At 41.4% G+C, this 11,429-nt stretch overlaps 1 protein-coding gene across 3 annotated transcripts; it reads right to left on the bottom strand.

The window, feature by feature from the left end:
• Window positions 1–3,973: 3,973 nt before the first annotated feature.
• On the bottom strand, window positions 3,974–7,766 carry LOC122664052 (protein NTM1-like 9). Of its 3 annotated transcripts, none has more exons than XM_043859736.1 (7): window positions 7,564–7,766; window positions 6,992–7,269; window positions 5,935–6,255; window positions 5,375–5,815; window positions 4,771–4,831; window positions 4,490–4,734; window positions 3,974–4,393 (listed from the first exon to the last, which is right to left on the bottom strand). In XM_043859736.1, exons 1-7 carry the CDS (start codon window positions 7,727–7,729, stop codon window positions 4,136–4,138), a joined length of 1,770 nt encoding a protein of 589 aa, XP_043715671.1. In that variant the 5' UTR covers window positions 7,730–7,766; the 3' UTR covers window positions 3,974–4,135. The 3 variants fall into 3 exon arrangements, with proteins under 3 accessions (XP_043715671.1, XP_043715672.1, XP_043715673.1); XM_043859737.1 differs by having other exon boundaries at window positions 4,771–4,819; XM_043859738.1 differs by lacking the exon at window positions 4,771–4,831 and having other exon boundaries at window positions 4,490–4,732; window positions 7,564–7,765.
• Between the last annotated feature and the right edge of the window lie 3,663 nt (window positions 7,767–11,429).

Below are 11,429 nucleotides of genomic sequence, written 5' to 3'. Positions count from 1 at the left end.
TCATATGGTCGTCGCATTGGGTATGCCTAGACATGTGATGTCAGGGTACGAATGCGAGTGCTCACATGTTTGATGTGTGCATTGGCGAAGAATCTACTTTGTCGATTCCCTCATGTATTACTCGCCGGATGTAGGAAGGGATAGACATGTGTCACCGACACCGCACTGAGGGAACCCCCACCGCAAAGTGTGATCGCAGCTTTGGTTCATCAATGACCGAGACTCAAGCGAGTCAAAGCCGGTGTTCGGGAATGCGTGAACACTTTGTGAGTGAAGGAGTTATCCAACACGGTCACCATGCCCGATTGGGGAACACCAAGATAGAGACTGCTGTCATGGTCTGGATCGATTGGGGTTGGAAATGGTTTTGCAAAATTTATTTTACATAAAATGATACATTATTTATAGTTATTTCAAATAAAGTGTTTTATCGAGTTTTGCGGGACCCGATCGGATGCATAGACGCTCTTATATGGACATGTACTATGGATTGGGGTTTGGCAGTACATGTGTACATGCCCTAGATTCCATAATGATGGTGTTGATTAGTGGGGGGTTGTATATGATAAATTGTTATCATATAGGGAGTTATTTGGAATTTGCTAATTTAATTGGCTCTTTATTTAATTAATGGATTTTGTGCTAATTGTAATTATCCATTAATAATTAAATAAAGAATCTAATTAATACTTTCCCTATTAGATTCTGCTTCTTCACCTATGTAGCACTTTGAGTTTAAACAGAACTGCCAGACTGAGAGAGAGAGAGTCAGACTCTCACTAGGGCTCTATTAAATCTATCTAGGATTTAATTAAACCCTATTATTATAAATAGGGGACCAAAAATACGCAGAAGAGGAGCTCTCCACGTTTTTGGAGCAGACACTCTCTCTCCTGCATTTTTGGTTTCTCTCTCTCTCCCTCTTGTGATCTCTCTTCTTCTTCTTGCTTCTCTCACCTGTGTTTGAGAGTTAGGGTTTGTGAAACCCTAGACCCATGCTGAGGAGTTTGAGGGCATCTGGGATTGGCGTGTAGAACCTTGGTAGCACCATTGGAGGTTCAGATCTGTTTGCTTGGAGCGCTCATTGGAGGAAGAACCACTATCTATTGGAGGAGCAACACTTGAGGCTCACCAGGTTAGCAGTTCTTTATTAATTCCTTCTGTTCATTGATTATTAATATTTATGGGATGCGAAAGAAACTCGAATCGATTATTTTTCGCTGCGCATTCGAGTATGGGATGGATCCCTCTTGCCATGTGATGGACTAGAGATGAGTTTCTCCGTCCCTATTGTGATAATTAATTTTATGGAATGTAATAGGGAAGGAGAAACCCTAATAGGGATGCACCAGGGTTCCCATGGGCGAGCATGGGAAACCCTAAAATTAAAATGGGGCACCCATGGGACACCATGGGCTAACCCAGGGCGTGCAAAACCCTAAAGATAAATATCTTGGTCTCCCTAGGGAACCATGGTTTGATCCCTGGACCGTTATTTGGCCAACAATTAGGCATATAACAGACTACCACACTTCCGCAAGTGTTGTCCTCGGCGGCTTCTCACTCTAGGCAGCTTTCACTCTGGAGGTGGGTAGCCATTTCCAAGCGGCTTCACTTTGTTCCAAGATTTTTGTCTAGCGGCAAGTAGCCATTTCTTGACGGTTTTCACTCTACTCCAGATAATCCTTTCCGTGATTCGAACCCGTGACGTGATGCCCAGCTCTGATACCAAAAGTTAGGTACTTGACCAATACACCAACAGCTCTGAAGTTGATTGAACGCGTTAAATCAAGCTTGTTAACCTATCCAATACTAAGCTGGCCCAATCTAGCGCCCATTTACTAGAGTGGATCCCATTAGGCATATAACAAATCCTTACCTATTTATCATCATAATCCAAAAATGGTACAATGTTTACAAAAGATGCCTAATTAACTTTTACTCACCATACAGAGAATCTGGCTCCTCTCCACGAAGCCTAGCACCAAGGGAGCACCCAAGGGGCATCCAAGGGTTGGCCTGTGCCACACACATCTCGATGCACACCTAGGGATGTGTGCAACACAACCCAACAATTGAATGCCCCATGGGCGTACTGGGCTCCCTGGAGAGGAGCTCAATCCCCATACACAATACTCAGGTCATAATGTAGGATCCAGATCCTCTACGGCGCACTGCCTATAGCGGCCTGAGCGGCATAGGCTGAGCTGTGTGCGCAAAGACCACCTTACCCCTACCCAAATGCTTTGCCCGAACTAAAGTAAGGCAATTATTACTTGTACAGCCCAGTCTACGCGGCACAGGCCGCTACGGGCAGCTGCGCCGTAGACAATCTGTGTTGCATAAAGTAACGCGTTGCTCGAGGGAGTGGCCTAGCATAAAATTAAACATATAGAACTCTAGAATTCATGCTAAAAGCTTTGCAAAAGTATTTACAATTATGACAACCGACTAGATGCAACAACCCTCCTCTTACCTCTTTTATGCGGCCTTGGGAACTGACAATATAAAACACTAACGGAGTTAAATGACAAGAACTCCGTCTCTTCTTTGTAGAGTTTACTACACGGCTCAAAATGGATGGAACGATGCGGTCTGCCAGGACTCAGGATTGGTGCCAACTGCCGAGTAGCGGAGAGGATAAGGGAAAGCGACAAAGGAGGAGGAACTGAGACAGCACCTACCACCACTGAACCAATGAAAACATTAGGTGTTGGTGAGCAGAGAATGAGTGGCGCCATTACATAGCGCTGATGTACTCTTGCATTTATTTTGAAACTTTCAAGCGCCGAGGGCCTGTTTGCTTGGAATATTGAAGTAAATATGATGTTCATGAAGTGACGGTTTATATGGTCAACCAAAGACTTTAAAACTTTGAATCAAGCATTGGATCAGTCGGTCAATCTCCACTGATTTTCATGTGAAGTCATTGATAATTGATTAAAATCTGCCAGAACATAGAAAAGCAGATTCCTAGAGGAAGATAAATCTCTTCATATCTTAAGAGTTTTTGTCCACAAACGTGTAGATTACTAAATTTGGACAACATAGCGAGTTTTCTTCAAAATTCTTGGACAAATTTCCTGCAACCCATAATCGCAGGCACCGAAATGGAGAACAGAATTAAGTGGAAGCAAAGATGGACAACGTGAGTGAGATGGACTCAATGCTAAACAGAACGAAATAGATATGATCTACCCCGTCAATGCGGGTGGTGGGCAGTTGCCTATGCCAGCACATAGAGGTCGAGAGTCCAAACCTGTTTCACCCAAATATTACCCCAACCATACTTTTTTATCAGGAGAAGTTTTGCTCTTCCTTTTTGGGCCATTGAATCTCACGTTTAGTTGATTGTAGGCTGTACCTCTCTCTATTATTTATTTAAGAGTTGGTTCAGGGTATTTCTGAAACAAATAGACGGGCTAAGTGTCATAAAATGGAAATGACATTGGATTCATCTTTCAAATGAGGGGAAAAAATCCAATAATGTGGAATGCCTCTGATATTCACGGAAAATGATATAAGAATTATCAAGCTGATGGGATCTTATAATAGCCCAGATAGATAGATCATTAGTGCCAAAACAAACTAACTCGCACCCACCCAACTGAAGTCTGAAGACAAACAACACACAACAAACCCCAACCCCCCCCCCCCCCCCCCCAACAAAAGGCAACAGATGCCGACTGTCCCACCCATTCAAACAAATAGGCTTAAGAAAGCCGTACTTGCCTGCCTAGTGGCCGCTGTTTATCTAGCACAGTTCACTTTACCCTTCCCTCATTTGGCGGCTTCCATCACTCAACCGGACTTGAAGAAGAAAGAAGAGGTGAACCACCAATATACAGGACAAGGAGGCCAGACCAACAACAACAAAAATAAATAAATTTCGTAAAGACGAACAAGAAAGAGGAAGAGGGGGAGGTTTTCTTTTGGTTACAGACTTCTTCTAAGAGCTCAGCACTCCATGTAAAAAGGTCCAATTAAATACACACCTATGCCCAAATTATACATATCAGTGAGAGTTGTGTTTACATAAATGTACAAAAAAGGGACCTACCTATCCCTACTCCCAAATCATATTTAAGTACAAAAACAGAAGCCGATAATATAGAGTACGTTCTGAATGCAAACATCAAGATGTTAACCGTCCCCATACTGAAATACAGACTATAACAAGGAATGTAAGTACAGCTACACAAACAATATAAACAGATGACGAATTTGAATGACGACGCACTGGAAGCAACCCCCATTGGTCACCAACCTTTACAGTGTCGCCTCTTGACCTCAAACGGAGCTTTGCATTAAGTTCTTCAGCAATGCCAGAATGATCCAATATTTCCCCTCTCTTCAGCTCATCCATTGTAGAAGGTTTCAGACCATCACTAGCCTGCACACAACAATTTTCATTGAATTCATAAACCCTCAACCCAGAATAAAAACACAATCAGATTTTCCACAGTAGCTTTGCTCAAAAGGCCCTCACCTCAACAACTTTTGGCTTAACTTCATGTTCCTCCTCACAACTTGACACCATTGGCTTGCTGCACGATGTCCCTCTGCGGGAAAGCTGTGTCTGTAAACGGATCCTCCTCGGAGCAGTGCCCTGTGTTAAAGAGTTGAGGGGGACTGATTGATATTGTGTTTGACGAGTCCTTAACTTGATTCCAGTCCCACTAGGACCACCACCATTTTTAACAGAGTTCTTCTGACTGGTTGACTCAATGCTGTTGTTGACTGAACCATTAAAGCACTGCATAGCAGAGGCAGGAAGCACAAAAGAATCATCCTGGAGGAAACCTTTCAAAGCTTCAGTCTGTGGATCATGCTGAAATGCACAAAACAATTACAAAATGTTAATATTCTGAAACTCTAAACTACAAAATTTAACAGTCAATACAAGAAATGACTAACAATCAACAATACATAGACAAACATTTCATAATTTTGATTTAAAAATACATGCACAGGTGCTATTGAGACTTTCAACTATATGATTGGAATCTGACCATTCATATAGCCTCCATTGCACCTACCCACGTCCATTCTGATTAGCTACTCTTCAATTTTTTCTGTGTTGGGGGGCCTGGGGCAACCGCCAACAGACACTGCCAGTTGCAATATATTTCAACATAATTTAAAGCAGGAGCAGCTGTGTCAGACACTGGCACCCAGTCCATGTCCTAAATAACCCATGTCCTAAATAACAAGTGGCAAGCCTCCCAAAACAATGGACCTTGAAACCACTGTTTTGGGTGCATGACCAAAACAATAGTTCATTTTCTTTGCCTGTGCCAACCCTCACAATCCAAGGGTAGGCTCTGAGAATGCATGAAAAAACACATATATTATTTGAAATTTTCCTATTCACCTGGACTTGAGCTACTTCAGTATCTGTATCACTGCTAGATCCACTTTCCTTGCCAAAGGAAGGTTGCCATCCACTAGCTGAGAGCACAGAAACTCTACCAGAGTCATCATCATATTTAGGCTGCAGAATTACAGTGCTAACAGTAGCCTCACTCTTCGAATTCTTTAGACTGGCTGATTCTTCAAAGGAGTATTCATCTTGGTCATTGATGACTGCATCCAAGAATTCTGAGATAGAAACATCCTGCTCACTAGTGCCATCTTGAAAAACCAGACCATTATTATTATTGCCAAAGTCATCAGCAAAAGCCAAATTCATTTGGGGAAGTCCCAGGCTGGAGCACATCTCTGACTGAGATGGGGAGAAAATCTTCCAATCTAACGGCTCAAAAGTGGTTGGGTCATAAAACAACCTCAAATCCTCTTCAAGCTGCAGATCCACCTGTAAGTAAAAACAGCAGCAACAACCTAGCTTCAGTCTTTGAGTTCACTAACCTTCCAGTCGATGAAAGGAAAAAAGAAAAAAGAAAAAGAAATCAAATATTAATTATCTCCTCCTACCTCCGTAGTGGCACCATCTTGGTCATGGTCTTCCATATCGGATGCCATATTGCTAGTGCAATTGCTCTCTGCAGGTACCAAAGCTTCAGAGGTAATGTTGTCAGCATTATCAGCCAGCCACCTCTCAATACCTGCTGGTTGTTTTCCAACCTGCATATCTGACTCTGAAGTTGCTTGAATCAATGCTAGTGATGATGGTGTTTCATCAGGAGAAGACTTGGTTGCGGTGGGAGATGAACCAGTAGGTTCAATTTCATCACAGTTTGAAATTTCAACCCGGTCATCATGCTTCCGGAATAAACGACAGAGGACAAAAGCACCCTGCCAAATGTTGAAGACAGAATAAATTGAGGATGAGAAGAAACTCAGAAATTAGGCGTGGGGACAACATTAGTAGTGGTGGAAGTTTGAACCCTGGCAGCTTATTTCACTATTGAATTATAACGAATGTTCCTGAAAAATGTTAATTCACAAATTTATTATCAGGTGCCCAAGAAATTAAAGAAGCAATGCCTACAAAATCTAAGGAGGAGGATACATATGCAAGTGGATCCATTATGACCTAGAAGGATGAATGAAGAAGACACACACACCTGTTTTTAGTCCATTAAAGCCGGATTCCACCACACTGCTAGGTTCCTATGCAGTCACTAATAGCATATTATTTAACATACTTCCAACCTAAACACCAAATAAGAGAGATTTCTCCAAGAAAGAAATCATATGATTTTTTCTTCAACCATTCTCTTCCCCAAAAAAAAAAAAAAAGAGAGGAAATAATGTGATTAAATAGCAATAAAGAACATGAAAACACATCAAAAATTAATTTCGTACTTCAAGAAACCACAAACAAACATATTGCATAAGCCAATGCAGAGCATACATTTAGAAAAATGCGAAAACTAAAACTTTTTTAAGCCCAAAAGACCAAAAAAAGACATAAGCCCACAGACACCAGAGCACATGAACACTACGAATTTCCACTGGAAGCAATGTTGCACTAACTAATAAAGGGGAGAGTAGATTTCCAAACCTCAAAAGGAAAGAAAAAGCATACCTGGCCAGGGTTGGTGCCATCAAGGTTCTTCTCAGTGGGTCGGTACTCGTGCATTATCCAGTTGGTCCTCTCACCTTTAGGAGCACGGCCCTTGTAGAAAACCAAAGTCTTTTTCATACCGATCAAGTTCATGCGAGACTTGATGGTGCGATCCTTACCAGTAGCCTTCCAGTAGCCGGCTTCGGTGGCTCTGTTGGAACGACTACCGTTGGGATACTTTCTATCACGAGGACAGAAGAAGAACCACTCAGGATCATCCGTCTTAATAACCGATAAATCTGCATAAAATTGGCAAGGAAATGAGGAAAGCACCAAAAAGGGGGCAGCGACCAAAATCGGAGGAAACAAGCCCTAGGAAATGAATCCAACATGGATAGAATCCATCGTATTAAAAATTAAAGGATAATCGAAAAGGAAAAGGCAAATAAAGGAGATGGATCGATAGATCGCTGTAAATAATATACAGAAGAGCAAGGCAAATCGTCTCAGCGTAGTAGAAAGGAAATCAAACCAAACGAAACTAGAAAATGGGAAAGGATGTAAAAACCCTAAGTTGGGAAGTTGAGACTTACCAGGCAAATCCCAAGGTTCCCACTTACAAACATCGATTTCAGGAATCACTTCAACATCGGAATCCCTCCCGTTAATTTTCAGACGTAAATAGTGATTCACAAGTTCTTCGTCTGTTGGACGGAAACGGAATCCTAATGGCAGAGATTCCAACGACAGGACAGCCATCTTCCTCTGAGATCCTCTCCCGTCTCCCCACCTCCCCACACAAAAAATATATATTTAAATAAACCAATAAGGTGAAAGCACTCTCAGTGTATTCTCCAAATCGCACAGAATTACAAAAGCTCAAGCGAAGGAAGAACAAAAAATAAGAAATTTGAAGATCATTTTCTAGTCCCTTCCTTCCTAAAGAGCGCCTCTCTATTTCTTTCCCTCTCTGTAGGCAGGCGTATGTGAGAAGTTTCAAGGAAGGCGTCCAAAAAGTAAGTAATAAAAGTGCCTAAAAGATTAAAAAAATACAAAAAAAAAATCCCCCGAAAACGCGTTTTGAGTCACGAATCACAGACATACTCCTCTCTGAGTCTCTGGTCTATACCGTAACCGGCTAACCGCGTGGCAGAAAGGGAATTTAACAGGGAATGCAAAAAAACCGATAAAATAGTTTATAATTATTTCATTAAATAATTAAATGTCCATTCATTGATTCATTCATTTGATAATTCGGTGAAAAGGGATATTATTGGAGCATTACTTTGGTAAACGGATATTATTGGAGCTTAGCGTGGAAAAAGGCCAAACGAGATAGTTTATAACTTTATATTCGTTATTTGTAGTTTTAATTTAACTAAAAAGAATGGCAAGGAAAGGTGAATATATATTTCACTGAACCAGTAGAAAAGCGACATGAAGGATATTATGTTGTCATCAGTCCGTACTCGGACTTACGTGATTCGTGCCGCGGTCGTGAGTGGCACTAGAATCTTCCTGGAAGGAGATGTCTGACCGTCCCAGCCATCTGATGAGGGCCAGAGGCCCGAGGTGGTGTCAGGAGACTCAGGACTCAGGACGACTTGGGCGGTCGTGCGGTAGGGGGACGACTCGGGACTCAGCCACTCAGTAGAGAAGAGAAGGTAGTAGTGGGACCCCCTTCGAGGTTTGACGTAGTGCCACGCCACACAAGCCACAGCCTTGCTTGAGCCTTTCCTTTGTTCATTTTTAGTATTTTTAGCATTTTGATTTGATGATATGATACATTATGACCATGGTTCAAGCAAGAAGCAAGAAGCAAGAAGCAAGCAGCAAGCAGCGAGCGTTAAAATGGATCACGGAATTGGGTCTCTCTGCCTGGATTTTAATTCTGATTCAGCCAGAATCTGGCTCAACCCTAAAATTAAGTACGTAAATCTCCATCCATTCGAATCGGCCGCAATTATATAGTTTGATAGGATTTAGGAATCCGCCAATTGATTCGGATTCTTCAAACTAATTTTTTTTGGAAAAAAGAAAAGAATAAAATAAATTAAATATAGAAGGGTAGAAGGTTACATTTTAATATAAGGCTGTGTTTGGTTGTCACGACATGGATAGATAAGAAAAGAAAAATCAGCATATTCTGTCCGAATTTCTTCTCCAACAAAATTTCTGCACGTTTGGTTTGCTCTAGTGGATGGAAGATTCAATTTTTGAATTTCAATTTCTGTTTCGGATAAAACAAAATTTTCTTACATGAGTTAGGGTTGCAACAGAGTTGGGATGGATCAAACATTTAAAAACCCTAGCTCAATCTTGGGTCCCCTTAGCTGAGCCCTAGCTCGACCTGACCTGGACTCAGAGCTAGAAAAATCCAATCTTGGCTTGCCTTTAGGGTTAGGCCAGGCTAACCCTGATTGGCCTGACCATGGAGGGGGGGGGGGGAAAGTAGATGCATGGGTTGGCTAGGTTGGGAAGGAAGAAAGAAGAACGAAGGGGAAAAGGAAGAAGAAGAAGAAGAAGGAAATAATAATAATAAAATAAGAAAGAACACGAAGAAGAATACATGGTCGGGTTAGGTCGGTGATGCAGGCCCATCTCACATCTTGAAGACCCTATCACAAAACTAACCCTAACAAGGCAGGTTCTTTGTTAAGAACCAACTCAAGTCCAAGAACACCAGACCAAAAGAGAACCAGTCTAAGATTAGCCTTATTAATGGAAAATCTCTACAGTGTCTCTTGATGTACCTTAGTAGATGATGATGTGGTACCCACTTTCTTAAAGACAACATGAAGACTCTTGAAGATAGCATCAAGATTCCTCAAAACAATAACTAAGAAACCTTGAAGAAGTTTCTCTCCTTTCTTGAAGAATAGAAGTTTTATTCTTCACCTACATCCTAGAAGAGTTGTAAGCCACTATTAGAGTTGATTTGCGTCCTAGAAGAGAAGTAAGTCATTTTACCTTTCACCTCATCCAAATTACTTCCATGTCCTTGCAATTGCCTGCACTTCTAGCATAATTTCGGATATCTTGCATTGTGAATCCGAAGAAACTTTCTTCATAAAGGTTGTAGCCCCTTCTGTTTTCTTGACTTTCCAACTTGAATCACCCTAAATCAAGTTGAGAGTTATCACCATTTTATTGACAAAGCATGAATCTATCTTGTTTAGCCTTTTGTAAGTGTTTATTCTATCACTCTCCCGATCCGTTTGTTCAAGTAGCCTCGTCAAGATTGCATTAGCTGGGGCGGACTCAGCCCAAGACCTCAACCCTAGCCAGGCTCGATATCTCAACCCAGGCCCTATTCGGGGTCATGGCAAACCAGGGTGGGCTCAGGTCGTCAAGGCCAAACTTGCACCCCTACTTGAGATTGCTATGCTCAGACTCACTCTTCGAATCCTTTAACCACGCGCTTCTCCAAAGTAATAAAATAAAAATTTGAAAGGTTACCAAACCTGTTATGCACATTCAGGAGCAAAAGCTAGAGCTCAGGCAAACCAACAATTACAACACATGTTAGGATACTAAAACGGGACAACATAGAGGTGGAGGCCTAGAGGTAGGGGTGTCAATTGGTCCAGTTCTAGGCTATGGTCTGGTTCTCTAGTGGTTCCGGTTATAAGATGTCAAGGCCAGATCTGGACCAATAAGGTCATCGATTCCAAAACTGAGATCCAGGAGCATTAAGTAATGAGTGGTTCGATTCCAGTGCCTAATCGGGTCCAAACATTATTATAATATAGAACCCAAAACAAGGACAATAGGAGTTGCTCTAGAAAAATGGCAGACCAGATCATGTTCTAATGTGTCAATGTATATATTATCATCTCATGCGAATAGATATGTTAGACTTGAACTAATTTTGATGTCTACTACATTCACATAATTCCTCATATTTAGACTTTGTTTATGCAAAGAGAGAGAAAATTAGTTTATAAATAACAAACTATTATAATAATTCGCCATCTGTCATCACCAATTTGGTGGTTCGTGAATAAAGATATTCATTGAAATAATAATCTATACATTGCAATTGTTAAGTATGAGTGGAGATAATACCAAAAACATAGTTTCTAAAATTGTTTTCTTTTGTTTGACATCATTCGTCAGATTTTATTAGACTTGAGAGAGAGAGAGAGAGAGAGAGAGAGAATTGACTAAGCAACTATTATAATAATAATTCTCTAGCTGCCATATCTGTTCACATGAGATGATAATGCTACCATATCTATTCACATGAGATGATAATCCAGTCCTGGTCATTTCTTTCGGTTCTAATGGTTCTTTAACGGTTCTTGGGACCAGACCAGATCCGGACCAATAACCTATTAGGTGGATCGGTTTCGATCTGATTACCAGTTCCGGTCCAAAATTGACACCCCTACCTGGAGGGTAAGGAGCGGCTGAGGCCAAGGGAATTAAAACAAAACAGATGGCAACGGTAGATTAC

Source organism: Telopea speciosissima, chromosome 6 (genome assembly GCF_018873765.1).
Source record: "Telopea speciosissima isolate NSW1024214 ecotype Mountain lineage chromosome 6, Tspe_v1, whole genome shotgun sequence".
Classification (NCBI taxonomy): Eukaryota; Viridiplantae; Streptophyta; class Magnoliopsida; order Proteales; family Proteaceae; genus Telopea; species Telopea speciosissima.
The sequence above is the reverse complement of the archived record's forward strand: the minus strand, read 5'-3'. Positions and strand labels throughout refer to the sequence as shown.

What these genes read in the sequence shown, in the direction of transcription:
- LOC122664052 (XM_043859736.1), bottom strand. Translation starts at nt 7,729, where the DNA reads ATGGCTGTCCTGTCGTTGGAATCTCTGCCATTAGGATTCCGTTTCCGT. An exon ending in AAGATGGTGCCACTACGGAG is followed by an intron (nt 5,816 to 5,934) that starts GTAGGAGGAGAT and finishes TTTTACTTACAG; the next exon opens with GTGGATCTGCAGCTTGAAGA. An exon ending in CTGAAGTAGCTCAAGTCCAG is followed by an intron (nt 4,832 to 5,374) that starts GTGAATAGGAAA and finishes TGTGCATTTCAG; the next exon opens with CATGATCCACAGACTGAAGC.